The 18,418-nt window shown below is 57.8% G+C and overlaps 3 protein-coding genes across 6 annotated transcripts in view; 2 read left to right on the top strand and 1 right to left on the bottom strand.

Annotated features, from left to right (window-relative positions):
* The window catches only part of PIH1D1 (PIH1 domain containing 1), a 5,380-nt gene extending 887 nt beyond the window's left edge, over positions 1-4,493 (top strand). For all 4 annotated transcript variants that reach the window (XM_036012548.1, XM_028529925.2, XM_036012550.1 and 1 more), the window contains exons 2-10: positions 297-390; positions 721-787; positions 1,138-1,317; positions 2,624-2,685; positions 2,783-2,864; positions 3,308-3,437; positions 3,659-3,734; positions 4,087-4,230; positions 4,369-4,493. In XM_036012548.1, coding sequence (XP_035868441.1) covers positions 297-390; positions 721-787; positions 1,138-1,317; positions 2,624-2,685; positions 2,783-2,864; positions 3,308-3,437; positions 3,659-3,734; positions 4,087-4,230; positions 4,369-4,410 — 877 coding nt within the window. In that variant the 3' untranslated portion in view covers positions 4,411-4,493. The remainder of the gene's footprint in view (positions 1-296; positions 391-720; positions 788-1,137; positions 1,318-2,623; positions 2,686-2,782; positions 2,865-3,307; positions 3,438-3,658; positions 3,735-4,086; positions 4,231-4,368) is intronic.
* The window catches only part of ALDH16A1 (aldehyde dehydrogenase 16 family member A1), a 24,884-nt gene extending 16,264 nt beyond the window's left edge, over positions 1-8,620 (bottom strand). The window contains exon 1 of the mRNA XM_036012538.1: positions 7,804-8,620. The gene's annotated coding sequence lies outside the window, so the exon portion shown is untranslated. The remainder of the gene's footprint in view (positions 1-7,803) is intronic.
* On the top strand, positions 7,589-18,418 carry SLC17A7 (solute carrier family 17 member 7). Its single transcript, XM_028529849.2, has 12 exons — positions 7,589-7,738; positions 11,482-11,734; positions 13,486-13,604; positions 13,886-14,000; positions 14,078-14,165; positions 14,348-14,434; positions 14,526-14,668; positions 15,320-15,469; positions 15,648-15,780; positions 16,405-16,515; positions 16,726-16,853; positions 17,042-18,418. The coding sequence occupies exons 1-12, from the start codon at positions 7,677-7,679 to the stop codon at positions 17,333-17,335; spliced, it is 1,683 nt and encodes a 560-aa protein (XP_028385650.1). The 5' UTR covers positions 7,589-7,676; the 3' UTR covers positions 17,336-18,418.

The following is an 18,418-nucleotide window of genomic DNA, read 5'->3' as shown; positions in this document are numbered from 1 at the left end:
CGCCTGCTCGAATTTCTGGTTACACAGAGACTTGGAAGGGTGGCTGTCATTTACACATTTGGCATGTAGGACCTAGAGAGCATCTAGAGATATTGATTCCCAACAGATTTGACGGTGGTATCCGAACTGAGTAGAACTGTAGTATTGTTTTCTTTGGCCAGATTCTTAGATTTTCGTATAGAATAGTGGGTGTCGGAGTCTGTTGAGGGCTCGGGAAGCAGGTCCCTGAGTACAGCTCCCAGCAAAATTCCCCCCACGTAGGGGTTGCTAGGGACGCTAAGGTCTCTCTTCCTCAGGGCCAAGATGGATTCGAAACTGCTGGTGCCGGAGCTAAATGAGGCAGAGGCAATGGGCGCCGAGACAGCGCGTTTCGAGGAGCTGCTGCTGCAGGTGCGGACTGATCAGGGCTACTGTGTCCCTGGGTATTTGGGGGAATTTTTTTTTTTCCAGAGATGGGATTACACTTCCCAGAATGCACTAGGGAGGAAACAGGGCCCACGGGAATTGTAGTTGGTTAACCCCTGTTTTACTAGGCTCTGGAGTAAATGGGACTGGGATTGGGGTTGTCCTTTGGGTGGCTCCAAGGAGGAAGGGGACAGAATGTGTCTTATTCCCTGCAATGGCTCATATCTATAAATATCGCTTGATAAACATTGGAGGAACACATGAGGGGTCTGTGAGCACAGCTGCCAAGCCTGGAAGTCGTTTCCCTTCACACAGGCCTCCAAGGAACTCCAGCAAGCCCAGACAAGCAGACCAGAATCAACACAGATTCAACCGCAACCTGGTGAGAAAGGCAGAGACCCAGAGGGAGTGAGAGAGATTTCTCAGGGAGAGGTGGAGAGCGATTGGGGGCAGGCGATGTAGAGAGGAAGGAGGAAAGAGACACAATGGTGGAGTTTAGAGATCTTGGTAGGGAAGTGAACAGAGACCCAGCGGGAGATCCAAAGAGAGAAGGGGGTAGACAGGAATGACTAGGGGGACAGAGACTCCAGGGTAGGAAGAGGGAGGTCCCAGGGGTGGGGAGAGGAACAGAACTACAATGTGGAGGACCGAGATTCAGGAAGGGGGACAGATGAAAAGAGGGGGACACTGAGGAGAACCTGGGTGGAAATCAAGACCGATCATTCCCACTAGGCTTCTGCATAAAGACCAAGTCATCCCAAGGGAAGGTTTTCATCAACATCTGTCACTCTCCCTCCATCCCTCCTCCGGCTGATGTGACAGAGGATGAGCTCCTTCAAATGCTGGAGGAGGACCAAGCTGGCTTCCGCATCCCCATGAGCCTGGGAGAGCCTCACGCTGAGCTGGATGCAAGTCAGTGCCCTCCGAGGACCCAGGACTCCAGTCCCCTGGCACCTTCCTTCCCTAGGATCCCAGAATCCAGGGCCCAGGACCCTCCTCCTGCAGGACCTGGAAATCTGGATGCCCTTTCCCACCCTGATTAGATCCTTTCCCTGAGGCACGTCACTAGCCTGCTGGGCCTCCAGCACCGGCTGCCTGGGGCAGTCCCGGTTCCGCCCACCTGGGCAGACAGGCCCTTCTCTTTGCCTCACTCCAGGGCGAGGGAGGGCTGGAGTGCTTCACAGGCCAGGTGCTTCACAGCCCATTTTCCGGCTCTGGTCCCCAGCAGGCTCTCACCTTCATCTCTGTTTTCTACTTCGCCGTCTCCCATGTCTATCTCTGTTGCATTTCTGTCTCTACATCCTTGTGTTTTCAATTCACATGTGCCCCCTGAAGCCTCCTGGGACCAAGCCCTCGGGGGTGGGGACTTATCAAACCCAGAAGCTGGTATTTCAATATTGTGTGAGTCTTTTTGCCCTGGTGGGGTCTCTTTGCCCACACTGAGCAGTCAGGAAAGGCTTCCTGGAGGAGATGTCGGCTATAAGACTGGAAGGAACCATAGGAGTTCATCAGGCCAAGACAGGGAAGAGGGTTCTGGGCAGAAGGGACAGAGGGATCCAGAGGCCAAAAAGAATACTTCAACGGGATTGGTCAGTAATTGAGAGAGATGGAAGAAATTTCCAGGAGGAGGCTGTCACACAAATAAGCTTCTTTCTTTCCAGGTGGGAGGGGCAGACCACACCAGGCCTCCAGTGCCAGGAGGGAGTACTCTGGCCTTTGTCTGGGGGTGCTGGGGAGCTGAGGGAGGGCTGTGAGCAGGGCAGAGGCAGGGCCAGCGCTGGGGCATTGTGGAGAAGGACCAGAGAGGGGAAGACTGGAGGCCTGTGTGAGTCCAGACTGGCAAATGCATGTCGAGTCCTCGCTTCCTAATCATCTCTGGGCCTCTCTGATTCTTGCGGCTGCTATTCTTTATTACACAGGTGGAATAAAGAACACCAGGCCCGTGGGCTGAATCCGGCCCTCTGCCATGTTTTATCCGCCTGGCACCTTGTTTCTACACCACGGCAGCACTGAGCTCTCCCTTAACTGTTAAGGAGTGGTTAACATTTATACAATCCTAAAATGACATTGGGCCCTTTGAAGGCAACCTCGAGGCTGATGCTACCCCAGTGAAAATGAGTTTGACACCCCTGCTTTATTGTTTCTTCCTTGCCTGTGTTTGGGCGGTGGGGTTGCCCCGGAGGACTGGTGGGGCCTCACCCCCTTTCTCTTCCTGCAGAAGGCCAGGGCTGTACCGCCTACGACATAGCTGTCAACAGCGACTTCTACCGGAGGATGCAGGTTGGGGGCGTGGCCGCGGGTGAGGCCGGGGCTGGGGCCTCTCTTTCTTTATTCCTGGAGCCCTCCCGCATCCCTGCTCGCACTCTCTCTCTCCTAGAACAGCGAATTCCTGCGAGAACTCTTGATCACCATCGCCAGGGAGGGCCTGGAGGACAAATACAGCTTGCAACTGGATCCAGGTGAGGGGCGGGGCCGAGCCTGAGGCAGTTTGGGGGCCGCCCTTGGTAGATGTGGGGGTAGTGTGGGCTATTTTCTTAGCCTCTAGGCTGCAGATGGCAGGGAGAGGGATCCCCAAGGTAAGGTGAGAAGGAGGGTAGTGGGGTGGGTGGGTGGGCGGGTCCAGGCCCAGGGATTCCAGCTGAGGCGCGTGGGGGGGGCGGTCTGACTGCGTGGGATTAGCGGAGTCTCCCAGGGATTAGATTTCATTGGGGAATACCCCTAGCAAGGGCCTCGGGTTAAGGTGGGCGGGCTTCCCAAAGCCAAGCAGTGGGTGTGGTCAGACCCTGTGCCACCTCCACCCGTCCTGGGAAACTCTTGCTGTGCAAGGTCCCCCCCCCCCCCTGCCCCCAGCAAAGGGAACCCTGACCCAGGTGACCTTCGACCATGCCCTCCCTCCCCACAGAGTGGCGCTTGTTGAAGAACCGGGCTTTCTTGGGCTCCATCTCCCAGCAAAACATACGCTCCCAGCAACGGCCTCGGATCCAGGAGCTGGGGAACCTGTACACCGCCGACTCCTTGAGACCTAAGGAAGGGTGGGCTTTGCATGCTCTTTGCAATCCCTCTCTCCCGACATGGAGCCGTGTCCCGGGGCTCTGGGAACCCCCAGAGGGGAGAAGCTGGACTCCCAATGGGAAGCAGGGCTGGGAGACCAGACCGGAAAGGGACCACGAGTCAGGCAGGGAGAACAGTCCAGGAAAGACCTGGAGGCTCGCCTCACTTCTGCCTCCTGTTCTCCCTGCCCACCAACCCCCAGCCCTGAGAGGCCTCACCTGAACCTTTGGCTGGAAGCCCCTGACCTCCTCTTGGCGGAAATCGACCTCCCCAAACTGGTGAGTGCGCGCTCCACCACAGCTGGAGAATGAGCTTGCGGTGCTCCCGGGAAGGGGTGCAGGCCTGCTGCCAGGCCTGCTTGAGCCCGGTTAGTGCCGCCCTCTGAGTGTGGCTGCCTCTTGATGCCCCGGGCCCACAGGCCCACTTCCGGTGCTGTCCGGAAGACGCCCAGGGCTGTAAGTGATCACAGGTGGAGAACTGTGATCAGCATACCTGCCTTTTCTCCAGAATGCTGGACCCTTTAACTGTGGTATTCCAGCTGTTGCGTCCTCTCTTCCCGGTGCATGTCGTCGTCATCCTGCCTCCTGTGGCCGAGGAGGGAAGGGCGAGCTGATTCCACTGTATCCCCAGGATGGAGCTGTAGGGCTGTCGCTGGAGATCGGGGAGAACCGCCTGGTGATGGGGGACCCCCAGCAGCTGTACCATCTGGATGCCTACATCCCCCTGCGGATCAGCTCTGATGAGAGCAAGGCGGCCTTCCATCGGAAGAGAAGGGTACCTGGATGGGGTGGATGATGGTGCAGAGTAGCAGTCATATTGGGGGGCCTGGACTTCTGGGTCTGATGGTCTGGCGGGGGAGGGGCCAGGGGCCGGGTGCTGGGCTCCTGAATCCTCGCCCTTTCCTCTCCTCAGCAACTGATGGTGGCAATGCCCCTTCTCTCCGTGCCTTCTTGACCTGCTATCTCCCTATGTTTCCAAGAGGGGAGAAGATGGTGGAAGCTTCTCTAAAATGGAAATAAAAGATTTTTGGCTCTGGCTGCTGTGGCTCAGTGGATTGAGTGCCGGCCTGTGAACTGAAAGGTCATGGGTTCGATCGATTCCCCATCAGGGCACATGCCTAGGTTGCAGGCCAGGTCCTCAGGAGGGAGCGCTCAAGAAGCCACCACACGCTGATGTTTCTCTTTCCCTCCTTTTCCCTCTGTCTAAAAATAAATAAATAAGCTCTTAAAAAGTGTTTGCCTTTGTTCTTTGTCTGGCTAGGAATACATGGGGAGTGGGAGGAAGGAGGGACGTTGGACTGTAGTCTTGGTGTCCCGAAGGGGTCACGGCCACCACTCAGACCTCGTCGTCTCCCCTGACGCCTGGCCTTCAGTCTCCCGCACAGCCCCAGTGCTGACTCTGCTCCTCTCCTGTTCGCAGTCCCTCCTTGGCTCCCACTGCCCCAAGGGGAAGGTCCGAGCCCCTCAGCCTGGCACTCCAGGCTCCATGGGGCTGACCTCCATGCCTTGGTTTGGCCTCTTCTCCTCCCCGCCCACTGTCTACTTGCAGTGAGTAGTGTCCTGACTGCCCCATTTCCTGCACCTTCTTAGTTTCTGCTGTTCCTTCTACCTGGCACCTCCATGCCATTGCACCTGGGAACTTTCTGATTGTCTCACCCTCACAGAGGACATCTCCGGAGCCCTCTGGGGACCTGACCCACACCACCACACCATCATCTCCGGCCTGTCCTACCCTTTGTCCTGATGAGCTGCCTGTTGCTGGAATTGTGCTTCCTGTCACAGTCACTGCTTCCTGATCCTGGGAGTACAGCTTCCCCTGAGGTGGCGGCTACTCTCCTCACCACCTTCCTTACCTGCTTCATCCAGTCATCCCTTTTTGAACTTGCCTTGGTCGGTTGCCGCTCTTACACACCACCAACAGTGGCCCAAACCCACAACCCATGCATGTGCCCTGACTGGGAATCAAACCAGCAACCTTTCGCTCTGTGGGAAGACACCCAACCAACCTACCCACATGGCTGGGGGCTCCTTGGAAAGCTTTTCAACTTTCAAGTGTTCTCTGATTTACCCTGGCCATGTTAGAATACTCTTCTGGGAGTCCCCAAATACCCAGTGTTACTCTTAAAGCTACGTCCCCTATGGCGTGACACCTAGTCGGAACTCAAATATTTGTTAAATTAATGATTGCCAACATCCTCTGCTTTTCCCATAGTTTTGGGTGCATAAGTAAATGGAGGAGACTCAGTGGTAAATTGGAAGAGCAGCAAGGAGGCCAGTATGACTGGAAAGGAGTTGAATTGGGTGGGTAGAGAGGGACTAGACACTAGACGATAAAATGGGAAAAGGTGGGGATGACTACGGGTAAGGTCTGTAGACATCTGAAGGAGCGAACGTGAGCACCGTGTCCACCAGAGGGCGCGACGCAGCCTCCGCACTTTGTCTCAGAACTACAACTCCCAGCGACCCATGGAACACGCGGCCTCCCGATGCGAACAGTGAAGTCCAGCGGCCGCTGGTACTTGTAGTTTTTGTGGGGACCCTTCTTGAGACTAATGAACTCATTCTTAGGTCCGGAAAAGTGTGGGGCTGGGTCCTTTCTGCCTTCCTCGGTCTCCATGGTGATGGTTCCGGCGAAGGCACGAGATTTGGCAGCGGCCGGGTCCTCTTCCCACTCCCTCCTCTTCACCATCTGCTCCACCTTCACACCTGGCCCGGAGCCGCGGCCGCCGCCTCCACATCCAAGCGGAGGATTCCGCCGCCACAGGGTGGCGCGTGTGGACGGCTCTGCAGGATGCTCCCGGCTCAGACGCGGGAGTCCGAGCCCCAGCTGCCTCGTCGGTCAGATGCAGGAGTCCAGCCTCCAACACCGCCCCCCTCCCAGGGGTTTCTCAAACTCAGGCAAAATTGTGAGACCCAGAGACCCATCGAGAGGCTGCAGCGGGGGCAGCGGCAGCCAGACTACTCGGCCCGTGGCGCCCGTCCGCCTCGCCGGCTGCTGCCCCTGCCCCCTCGCGGGCCTGTGCCACATCATGAAATTTTAATCCCAAATGCATTTGCGGCCCGATGCAGAGAGGCGGTTGGTGCAAGGAGCACCCTCTTGGGGCCTGGATCTGGATGGAGGTGGACTCAACATCTAGGAGAGGGTCAGGAGGAAGAAGCCAGGCAGACAGAGGAAAAGTCTGGGTTCAACCCTAGGGGGCGGGGCTGGGATTCAGGGGCGGAGTAAAAATTGAGGGGCGGGGACAGGTCCCCGCGAGAAGGGACAGATCTCAGTGGGTGGGAGTAGAACAAGGGGTAGGAACAACTCGGGGGGTGGACACGGAGCTGGGAAAGTGGACAGATCCCAGGGAGGGGACAAAGCTGTTTGGGTCGAAACTGGCGACGGAGGGGAGCAGTATAACTGTGGGGGATGAAACTCCGTGGGGAAAGAAATTGGGGGTCAAGGAATTGGGGGGGGGTTGTGCCCAAAGGGGAAACAAAGGGGATGAAATTTAAAAGGGGGAACAAGTGGATGGAAGTCACAGGGGAAGAACCTGGATGGGGGGCGGGAGAACGAGAGGGGACAGTGAATGAATGGAAATAGGGGGAGAATTCCTGAATAAGAAAAAAGCCTTCTGAATGAGACAGTTGGAACTGAGGCTGATGACGCGGGATGGGGATGGAATTCGGGGACGGGACGTGGAACTTGAGGGCGCAGAATTTAGGAGCGACAAGACGGAGAGGATGAAACGCAGAAGGAGACTCAGAACAAGATGGAAATGCGGGAAATACATGAAAGGAACTGAAGTGGGGTGACAAATCTCAGATTGGGAAGAGAAAATCTGGAATAGAAGGAGCTGGGGGGAAGAGAAGGAAGGAGACTGACTCCGGGGAACGGACAGAGTCGAAGCGCTGCGCCTCAGGAGTAGAAGCGGGGCTCAGAGGTGTGGTCTGGAGAGGAAAGGATGGGGGACAGATCGCGAGGCGAGGAGTGCCTAAGCAGAGCCAGACTATACTGCCAGGGGCGGGGTCTGGTGGGGTAGGCGGGGCCTCTCCCCGCCCCGCCCCCGACGCTGAGTTCAGTGACAGCCCCCAGGCAGCCCTCACTCGCAGCCTCCTTCCCCCCGAGCGGAGCTGCGGGGCCGGCCGGGCCGGGGCGGACCCCGGGAACCCGGACGCGGCCGCCCGGGCCCGCGGGCGGGGGGGATCCCCGGGGGGGTACCGGCCGCAAGGGCAGCCACCATGGAGTTCCGCCAGGAGGAGTTTCGGAAGCTAGCGGGTCGCGCCCTCGGGAGGCTGCACCGGTGAGCGTGGTGGGGGTCCCGGGCGGGGAAGAGGGCGAGGGTCCGAGGAGGACGCTCATTCCCACCTGGGCACAGACCGATAGACGCACCGGCGATGATACCAGTGGATGGGGGGGGCCGGGGGTCCACCCATCTGCTCAGTTTCTCCCTCCGCCTCCGACGGCGCTGCTCTCCCTGGTTCGATCTTGCTCATCATCTGGTTTATTTTTCTTCATCTCTCCCCCCTCCAGGTTCTCCCCTTTTCTCTGGGCCTGTAGGTTCCCCTCTCTCCGGGTGCTGAAGCCTGTCCCACTTCTGGGACTCTGTTCACCTGTCTTCTCCCTGCGTCCTTTCTCCGGGCCCCCGCACTCCTTTCTCTAGGTCTCTATTCCCCTTTACCTCCAAGCCTCTGCCCTCTCCCGGATTCTCCGGCCTTTGCTCTCACTGGATGTCGATCAACGCCTCTCTCGGGGTCTCTGGCCCCCTCTCTGGGGTCCCAGACTCTCCCCTTTTGGGTCTCTATCCTCTCTCTTTGGGTGTTTATTCCTCCAGCCTGGGTCTCTCCATCCCTGTCTTTCTCGGTCTCCGTTAGCCGGAGCGTTTAATCTGATGCTAAAGCGGATTGGGGCCCATGGGTTCTTGTCCTTGAGGAGAGTTAAGCTGGGAGGAAGAAACTAGGGGGTCCTGGGTCTCTGGGGGAGAAGGGAGTTGCAGGCCCAAAATTAGGCCTCCCAGAGGTTGTAAGCTAGAGCTAAGAGGGACTTCCAGGGAGATGACCCCAGTGACCCGGGTGTCCTCAGGGCAGTCCGGGACACCTCCCTCCCGTCTTTCACCCCCAACCCCAGCCTTGGCTGCAAGTCAGAGAAATTACTCATCTTCGGAGAGACCTAAAAATATCTGGCCACAGCACGGGGAGGGCACAACCTGGACTGGACCCTGCGGCCATTCTTTCAGACCCTGTACCCCAGGGCCCACGGCCCCGGCCCCAACTTTGGTTGACCCTTCGTCCATCTCGCCAGGCCATGCAAGTCCCTCTCTAAGTCTAACGCTAGTCCCGCTTGCTGCAGATCACCTCCTGGCCCCAACGTTACCCCACCCTCTAGTAACAGGAGAGATGGCAATAAGGCCGGACAGAAGAGAGGGGGCAGGAGGATGGCAGGGCGGCGGGGAGGTGATGGGGAAGCTGAGATAACCTCTTCCCTGCTTCTCCCAATCTCCCAGCCCCTCCCCACCCTTTTTCTCGCCTCCTTTCACGAGTTTCTCAAAATACACCAGTGAGAAGTCAGGAGACAGAGAGAGACGTGATAATGCAGGAGGCTGGGGCGGGGGGCCGTGCGGGAGGTGTGTGTTCCTTAGGGCCCCTCCCTCAGTGTCTGCTTCTCAGCTTCGCATCTGTGTCTGGGTTTCTCTCGGTCTGTCTGTGCCCTACTGTCACCTCTCCGGGCTGCCTCCTGGGCCCCTAGAGACTGCAGAGCTCAGAGCACCCCCCCACCCAGGACAGTCACCAAGGAGGCTGAGTGGAGAAGAGCATTGTGCCCGGATCCTGGGGGTCACAGTGATGGGTGGGGACACGTGGAGATGCTCTGTGTTGGACACAACACCCTGATTCCATTGAACCCTTTAGACCACGCTGGGGAAACTGAGGCAGGTGTTGAGAAGAGGGAGAAATGGGTGGATGAGCCCAAGTGCCGTCATTCAAGCCTTGGGCAGCCTGTCCCCAACCTGGGGCGGAGGCTGCAGATTTTCCTCGAGATGAGTGATGCTTGAGTGGGTGGAGAACTCCCTCAGATCGGGAAACAGACGGTAAACTAGGCGACTTGGGACAAGGATGTGGGGGAAGGGAGATGGAGGACCCAAAGTGCCTCGTCTCGCAGGGCCGGGCCTTGGGCAGGGCGAGGCTGGCCCCAGGAGGTGGCCAGGTCCCATCACTCTTCTTGGTGGGTGACCTTGGCCATGCTACCTTCACTCCCTGAGCCTCAGTTTCCTGTGCAATGGGAAGGGAAGAGGAAACAAAGGGACGTAAGGGGACAGGGAACTGGGGGAGTGGACAGAGAACACGAGAGAGGCAGAGACAGAGACCCAGAGATGGAGACACCTTTGTTTTGGCTAACTGCGGGCTGCAATCACATCTTGAGTTTCAGGGTCAAATAGCATCAGATATCGACCTGGGTCAAAGTGTAATCTCATTGGCTAACATGTCCCGATGGAGGGGGCCGTCCCCACCACCCCGTGCTAGTCTTTCTGGGGGCCCCTGTCCCCCCCTCCGTCTCTCTGTTCCTCTCTCTTAGGGTCTCATTCCTCATTCCTCTGGGTTCAGTCGACTCCCCCACTCCCCCCCCCCCAACAATCCTGTTTCTTAAGGTTTCTCCCTCCTTAAGTTCTAGGATGGGGAGGGTGACTGTGTTCTCTCCTCTCTTCCACCGCCTCCCCCCAGACCGTCTGGCTGTTCTTTCCTCCCCCGTCCCAGTCTCCCTCGCCTCCATCTGTTCTAGCCCCTTCCTGGGATCCAGCCCGATCCTCTGGCTGCTTCCCCGCCACAGAAAGGAGCCGCACCTCACAAATCACGACCCCAGCCTGCCTCCTGGGTCTCTTAGTCTCTGTATCTTTCAGCGTCCTGGGTCTCTGTGTCTGTGTCCTCTCTCCTGGATTTCTGTCCCCATGTCTTTGGACCTCTGTCCCCTCCATCTCTGGGTCACTGTCCTGTTCCCCCTTCTCCTGGGGCCTCTGCCCCCTACCTTATTCTCTCCCTGTCTCTCTCTGGGTTTCCGTTCCCTTCTCGCTGCATCTCTCTTCTCTCTTCCTCCAGTATCTCTGACCCTCTTTCTTAGTCTCTGCCCCCTCCCCACCCTCACCCTCCTTTTGGGTCTTTCCACACCCCTGCACCCCTCTCCCCACAGCCACTCTCCGGGTTTATGTTGGCCCTCTAAGTATCCTATCTGTCATCACAGGCTCAATCCCTGATCCAGAACAGGCGGGGGCGAGAGCCTCACTGGGGACTGAGCCAATCCCCCTACCAGGGCCATCTGTCCCTTGCCAGGACACCACCCGCCGGTCCTCCTCCCTGTCCCCTAGGCTGACAGCCTGAACTCGAGGTTCCCCAGGGACACCCTGCTGGGCTGCTGGATTCCAGGGCCCTGGAAGTCACCCCGCCCCCGAGCCCCTAGCTTCTGGTGGCTGAACGGAATCAACTGGATGTCAGCCCCACACCTGGGGCCTGGAAGCAGGGAAGGACATGCCATAGGGGGCAAGGGAGGAGGGGCGTCGGTATATATAGCAGACGAGGCTGAGAAGCATCTGTTCTTTTGACACCTTTGCTGAAGCATCTCCTTAGCGCCTTTTGCTTGCTCAAAAAGACACATATCTCAGGGAGGGGGCTAGAGAGAGAGAGTCTCTGGGCCTTGGGGTGGGGGCTGCGGACACAGGCTTTTGGATTGCAAAGGGGAGTGTGGAGCCTAAAACCACAGAGTTGAGAGATGACAGGGTGGGGAGAGAAGGGAATTGAGGACCTCAAAACCTGAGTCTGGGGCGGGGCAGGAGGAGGCTGGGGGCGTGGAATTCCTGGTCTGAGGAGGTGGAGACTGCGGGTCCAGATTCCCAGGTCCTGAGGAAAGGGCTGGACTCCTGGGGAAGGAAGGAGGGAATATGGGCTTAGGTAGAATCTTGGGTCTTTTTCAAGCAGGAGGTTTTGCCCTGGACCCCTGTGTCACAGGGAGGAGGGGGCTGGGCCCTGGACGTCCGAGTCTTTGACTCTTGCTGCCCCGCAGCCTTCTGGAGAAGCGGCAGGAAGGTGCAGAGACTCTGGAGCTGAGTGCCGACGGGCGCCCCGTCACGACGCAGACCCGGGACCCGCCGGTGGTGGACTGCACCTGCTTCGGCCTCCCTCGCCGCTACATTATCGCCATCATGAGCGGCCTGGGATTCTGCATCAGCTTTGGCATCCGCTGCAACCTGGGCGTGGCCATCGTCTCCATGGTCAACAACAGCACGACCCACCGCGGGGGCCACCTGGTGGTGCAGGTAGCTCAGGGTCCGAGCCGCTGTATTGCCACACCCTGATGACGTCACACGCGACCAAGCGCAACCCAGGCCACGCCCCTTTCAAGCCACTTCTGTGGCTCCGCCCACCTCTGCCGCCCCCTCAACTCCGTCAGCGCCTCCGGGATCTTTCCTCCCTAAGCCCCGCCCCTATTGATTTCGAGTCCCTGATTTTAACATTTAGACTCTGCCCTAGAATTAGGCTCCCTATGTATTGCCTGCCCCTTCTCCGTTTTGGACCTCCTAGCAACTTTTGCTCCACCTGTGTCCTACACCTGTCCCAATGTCACATCTACTTTTTTTTAGATTTTATTTACTTATTTAGAGAGGGAAAGTTCACTGTGTGGTTGTCTCTAGCGCGCCCCCTACTGGGGACCTGGCCCGCAACCCAGGCATGTGCCCTGACTGGGAATTGAACCAGCAACCCTTTGGTTAGCAAGCCGGCACTCAATCCACTGAGCCACCCCAGCCAGGGCCACATCTACTTTATTCCAGTCTCCATCACAGGCTCTCCACTGAATTTTAATCCTGATTTTTCTGAAGCTCCGTCGCTGCTAGATCCTACTTCCTCTGCTCCAGCCATTACCTAAACCCCGCCTCCTATCAGATTTTCTCCCTATTTAAAAAAAGATTTTATTTATTTATTTTTAGAGAGAAGGGAGGGGAGAGAGAAAGAGAGGGAGGAAACATAGGTTGCCTCTCACATGCCCCCGGGGGGTGGGGGGACGTGGCCCCCAACCCAGGCATGTTCCCCTATGGGGAATCAAACCTAAAAACCTTTGTATGCAGGCCGGCACTCAACCCACTGAGCCGCACCAGGCAGGGTTCTCCCTAGTTGAAAAAAATACATATTTGTTTATTGACTTCCTTTTTTTTCAAAGATTTTATTTATTTATTTTTTAGAGATAGAAGGGAGGGAGATAGAGAGAGAAACATCACTGTGCGGTTGCTGGGGGCCATGGCCTGCAACCCAGGCATGTACCCTGACTGGGAATCGAACTTGCGACACTTGGTTCACAGCCCTTGCTCAATCCACTGAGCTACACCAGCCAGGGCTTGTTTATTGATTTTCTTACAGAGAGTGAGAAACATCGAGCTGTTGTTCCACTTATTCATACATTGATTGGCTGATTTTTGTATGTGTCCTGACCTGGGATGGAACCCACAACCTTGGTGTATCTGGACGACACTCTAAATAACTGAGCTACCTGGCCAGGACCTCTCCCTATTTTAATTTCAGCATGTGCCATCTCTCTCTCTTTCTCTTCCTCACCCCCCTGTCTCTCAGAAAAGAAAGTTCTGATTATGACTGTGGCCTACCCCGCCTCTAGATCCGTCCCAATCAGGTCCACGTCTTAACTACTTCTTGTCCCTGACGAACACTCATCCAAGTTACTCTGCAAACAGTTCTTCCGTTTGTTAGAAGTAGAGAAAGAATCTCCACCTGGTGTATGGGCTCCTAGACATTCAGAGAAGGGGCACTGAGTCAGGGAAACGGGCAGAGTGTGGCGTCTAGGTAGCAACAGACCTTGTTGCTAAGATGGTACTGGCCCTAGCAACTTGGAGAAAGCCAGTTTGAGAAGGACCGATGAGGGGGCTTGAGTGGATTGGCAGGTGTTTGGGGTGAGGATCCTTATTGCTGATTGGCCAAAGTGCTGAGTCTGTGAGTGCTGATTGGTGGAGGGGCAGAGTCTGAGGCAGAGGGCCGGTTTGATGTGCTTTTTGCTTCACAGAAAGCTCAGTTCAACTGGGATCCAGAGACTGTTGGCCTCATACACGGCTCCTTTTTCTGGGGCTACATTGTCACCCAAATTCCCGGGGGATTTATCTGCCAAAAATTCGCAGCCAACAGGTACGGGGGCGGGGGTGATCTCAAAGTGGGCGAGGACTACAGATACGTGGGTGGAGTTAGTGAGGCCTGACATTTGGGGGCTGACACTGGGAAAATGGGAGGGTCCTGGGGGCGGGGTCTTAGAGAAAGGCGGGGCTTATGATTGTGGAAGGTGAGAGTCACGGTGAAGGTGGGGTCTGGGGTTTTGGGAAACCCGGTTCTGTTTTGGACAGAAAGAGCAGAATCGTAGGCGTGGTGGGATAGCTGAACCCTTTTGTCGGACCACGAACTCTTCCTACCAGGGTTTTCGGCTTCGCCATTGTGGCTACATCCACTCTAAACATGTTGATCCCCTCGGCGGCCCGAGTCCACTACGGTTGTGTCATCTTCGTGAGGATCCTGCAGGGGTTGGTAGAGGTAAAGCCCCGCCCCACAGGACCCCGCCCCCGTCTGAACCCGCGTCTTCCCGATGACCTTGGCTTTCTTCTCCCTAGGGGGTGACGTACCCTGCCTGCCACGGAATCTGGAGCAAATGGGCCCCTCCCTTAGAGCGGAGTCGCCTGGCGACAACAGCCTTTTGCGGTGAGAGGAAGGGGTTGGGATCTCGATTTGTGGGTCTGAGAGCAGAGGGGGGTACCTGGCCGGAGGTATCTGTGGGAGGAGGGGCTGTGGCTTCCGTGTTCCGGAAGACCGGGGCTGGGGGTCCGCACTCCTGGATCCTGAGGGTGGATACGCCTGCTCTCTCCCCTGCATTACTCCCTTAGGTTCCTATGCTGGGGCGGTGGTCGCGATGCCTCTCGCCGGGGTCCTGGTGCAGTACTCAGGGTGGAGCTCCGTGTTCTACGTCTACGGTGAGTGGCCCAGACGCCTGGGTGCGGGGGGCGCTGGGGCGGAGCGAGGCCGGTCGTCACCTCGCTTCCATCCCCTTCCTGACCCCCTCAGGCAGCTTCGGGATCTTCTGGTACCTGTTCTGGCTGATCGTCTCTTATGAGTCGCCCGCGCTGCACCCCAGCATTTCAGAGGAGGAGCGCAAGTACATCGAAGAAGCCATCGGCGAGAGCGCCAAACTCATGAACCCCGTCACGGTCTGGGCTCAGGACTGCGGGGCGGGCTCGCTGTGGGGCGGGGAGAGATATCCAGGCAGGGAGGCAGGAGAAAAGGGGGCTTCAAACCCTCACAGCCTGTAGATCCTGGTGGGTTCTAGGAGACTCAAAGGAGACCTCAGGGCAAGAAATCCAAAAAGGCGGGGCTAGAACCTTGGGGGCGGGGTTAAATCCGGGAAAGGACCAATTGGCATGTCCTGAGGGAGGCCTAGGTCTCCAGGTGGGCGGGAACCACTCTGGGGCGTGGTTAAACCGGCAGAGGCGGGATTAGAATGCGGGGCTTTGACCTAGACTTTGGGGTGGCTGAGGCTGGATTTAGGAATGGTAATTGAACAGAGATTCCTGGGCCCACACTTATGGGTCCCTGAGGGTCATCGTCGAGTCCGGACATATGCGACACTGAGGGGCCGCTGCAGAGACAGGAGCCCCGCATCCCTGAAGTGTCCGAGTTAAGGCTAGGATGCCAGCAGGTCCCCACCGGGTTGAACTGGCTGGCGTCCCTGGAGACTTGGAGGTTTTAGTGAAGTCGGGAAGCCAGGGTGTCTGCGGGACTCTAGTGAGGTCCCTGAAGGGACATGGAGAGCGCCCACTCCAGGTTTCTGTCTTAGCGGCCCCTCGTCCCGCCCCTCACAGAAGTTCAACACTCCCTGGCGGCGCTTCTTCACGTCCATGCCAGTCTACGCCATCATCGTGGCCAACTTCTGCCGCAGCTGGACGTTCTACCTGCTCCTTATTTCCCAGCCTGCCTACTTCGAAGAAGTGTTCGGCTTCGAGATCAGCAAGGTTGCGCCCAGGAGGGGAGGGCAGGGGGCGCCGCAGGATTGATGGAGGAGTGGGGCCCGGGGCCTGGGTCCCAAGGGGTTGGAATGAGGGACGGGGAGGAGCCAACGGTGCAGGGACCGGGTGGAGACTCCCGGCCACAGGCTCCTGAGCCTCTGCCCTGTACTTTTACCTGACTCAGGTGGGCCTGGTGTCAGCGCTGCCCCACCTGGTCATGACCATCATCGTGCCCATCGGTGGCCAGATAGCTGACTTTCTGAGAAGCCGCCGTATCATGTCCACCACCAACGTGCGCAAATTGATGAACTGTGGGGGTGAGTGGGGCGGGGCCCATACCCGGTCGGGGTCCGCCGGTGCGGGGCGGAGCGCGGTGAGGCGCAACAGGGGGCGTGGCCTCGGGTGGGTGTGTCCAAAAAGGCGGAGTCAAGGCGAGGCTGGGCTTGGATGGAACAGAATCTCAGGTGGCAGTTTTAGTCGCTGGGGAAGGGTGGCATTTTGTGTGACTGTGCAGGTGGAGCAGAGGCGAGACCTAGTTAGGTCTGGAAGAGCGGGACCTACACCGGGCAGGGCGGAGTGGACGCTAAGTTGTGATGAACAGGGGCTATGAGTGGGGGACCTGGAGAGACGGGGTCTGGCCAAGGTGTACTGCCCAAGGAGTGTGGACAGAGATGGGAGGCGTGAAGGTGCACGGGTGGGACTGGAACCCTGCGTCTTCAGGGAGTGGCCTAGTCAGGGGGTGGGGCCATGGAGGGCCCAGCCGGGGCGCTGGAGCCTGTGCGGGTGGGTGGTCCAGGGCCAGGCTTAGGGCTGGCGCGGGTGGAATGAAGCGCAAAACCAGGGACAGGCGTGGAGCGGATAGAGGCGGACGGGGTGGGGGAGATTAGGTCTGGAGAGAGGGTGAGGGGCGGCTGGCGCTCAGATGAGGTGGCCCTCTGCAGGCTTTGGCATGGAGGCCACGCTGCTGCTGGTGGTCGGCTACTCGCACTCCAAGGGCGTGGCCATCTCCTTCCTGGTCCTCGCTGTGGGCTTCAGTGGCTTCGCCATCTCTGGTGAGAACTGCGAATCCGCAGCTTGTGGGAATCTGGACAGGGAGCCTTGTGGGGAACTTCCTTCCTGGCTCAGGAAGAGGTCCCCCCAGCCACACCAAAGGTGGGCTAGAAAGAGCCCCAGGGAGGGGGGAAGTAGGAGTGGGGGAAGGGACAGAGGAGGAGTCTCTGGAGGGAGATTCAGGTGTGATGCCTCTTGGTTCACCTTGCCAGGGTTCAATGTCAACCACCTGGACATCGCCCCGCGCTACGCCAGCATCCTCATGGGCATCTCCAATGGCGTGGGCACGTTGTCGGGCATGGTGTGCCCCATCATCGTGGGCGCCATGACCAAGCACAAGGTCGGTGCAGGCACCCTGACCCACTCACTCTGCGCACGGTCCCTCCCTGACGCAGGGCACCCTCCCTGGGCTCCACCCCTGCCCTCTCTAGGATTTGTCTCCCTTTCTCTGGGCCTCCCCTCCCCCTCTCGGTTTCTCTCCTCTCTCTCTCTGGCCTCCGACCTCACCTTCCCTTGGTCCCCACACAGACCCGGGAGGAGTGGCAGTACGTATTCCTGATCGCCTCTCTGGTGCACTACGGGGGTGTTATCTTCTATGGGGTCTTCGCTTCTGGGGAGAAACAGCCGTGGGCAGAGCCGGAGGAGATGAGCGAGGAGAAGTGTGGTTTTGTTGGCCATGACCAGCTGGCTGGCAGCGACGAAAGCGAAATGGAGGATGAAGCCGAGCCCCCCGGGGCGCCCCCTGCTCCCCCTCCCTCCTACGGGGCCACGCACAGCACAATTCAGCCCCCAAGACCCCCACCCCCTGTCCGGGACTACTGACCACGTGCCTCCCACTGAATGGCAGTTTCCAGAACCTCCACTCCACACATCTCTGGGCCGAGTGGCAGTGTCAAGGAACCCCAGTCCTCTCTGTCCTGCCTCAGGCCTAAGAAGCACTCTCCCTTGTTCCTAGTGCTGTCAAATCCTCTTCCTTTCCCAGCTGCCTCTCAGGGGTAGTGAAGCTGCAGACTGGCAGTTTCAAGGAGGCCCACATTCCCCTAAAGCTTCCCTTCTCCACTTGTGCTGCCTCAGTGGTTTCAAGTCTCTCTTTCCAGGGTTTTATTTGAATGGACAGTTTAACCTCTCCCTCTCCCTGGTGGTTTTGAGGCACCTCCCCCTTTTCTTTTAACCCCAGGGGCCCTGGGATTACTCAGCCCCCTCCCCCCTTCCTTTCAGAAAAACTCAAGGTTTCAAATGTCTCCTAACTGTATTCTGCGTTTTCCGGGTTGGTTTGACCAATCACCCCTCCCCACCATTTTAGAGATCGATTCTCACCAGCGTTTCAGAGGGAAAACGGCAGTTCCAACACACCTTCCCCCACCCCTTCACTCCTCCCTCCACCAGCAGATTGGGCAGAAACACAGAATTCCCCAAGACCTCCCGAGCTTAGCACAATTTCTAGGGAAATAACCAAAATGGTGGGTTTATCAGGATGCCTCGCCCCACCCCTGTGCACTTTTTCTGACACAGTTTTCAGGTCCACGAAGCGGCTGCTCGAGTCCGTAAGTGGTTTGAAGCCCCCGGCATTGAACTTCCCCATGGTGGCTTCAAGATGTCCCTCTTCCCCCCAGTTCCTTGCACTTTATTCTCCTGGGTGGCTGCAAGCTGCCCAAATTTTCTCAGTGGCCATTTGTGTGTCCCTCAGGGGCTAAGTGACTCAAAGCCTGGGACGCAGCCCCTCTCAGAGACCTCTCTTTCGGCTTCGAATTTAGGGACCGGATGCAGGCAAAGGCATCCCAGGAAAGGGATGGGGCTGGGGGCAAGGGCTGTTTTTCCCGGGGCAGGGTGTGTCTTTGTGTCCCTGTCTCTGTGACTGTAAACCCTCCCTTGCCCCACTCCCAATAAAATGCTTTGGTGTACAAA

Source organism: Phyllostomus discolor, chromosome 12, assembly GCF_004126475.2.
Source record: "Phyllostomus discolor isolate MPI-MPIP mPhyDis1 chromosome 12, mPhyDis1.pri.v3, whole genome shotgun sequence".
Lineage (NCBI taxonomy): Eukaryota > Metazoa > Chordata > Mammalia > Chiroptera > Phyllostomidae > Phyllostomus > Phyllostomus discolor.
This window is presented reverse-complemented; position numbering and strand designations above follow the sequence as displayed.

Excerpts from the sequence above, each read along its gene's own strand:
- SLC17A7 (XM_028529849.2), top strand. The coding sequence starts at position 7,677 with ATGGAGTTCCGCCAGGAGGAGTTTCGGAAGCTAGCGGGTCGCGCCCTC. Across the intron at positions 7,739-11,481 it reads GCCCTCGGGAGGCTGCACCG|CCTTCTGGAGAAGCGGCAGG; the intron begins GTGAGCGTGGTG and ends GCTGCCCCGCAG. Across the intron at positions 14,166-14,347 it reads GGCGACAACAGCCTTTTGCG|GTTCCTATGCTGGGGCGGTG; the intron begins GTGAGAGGAAGG and ends TTACTCCCTTAG.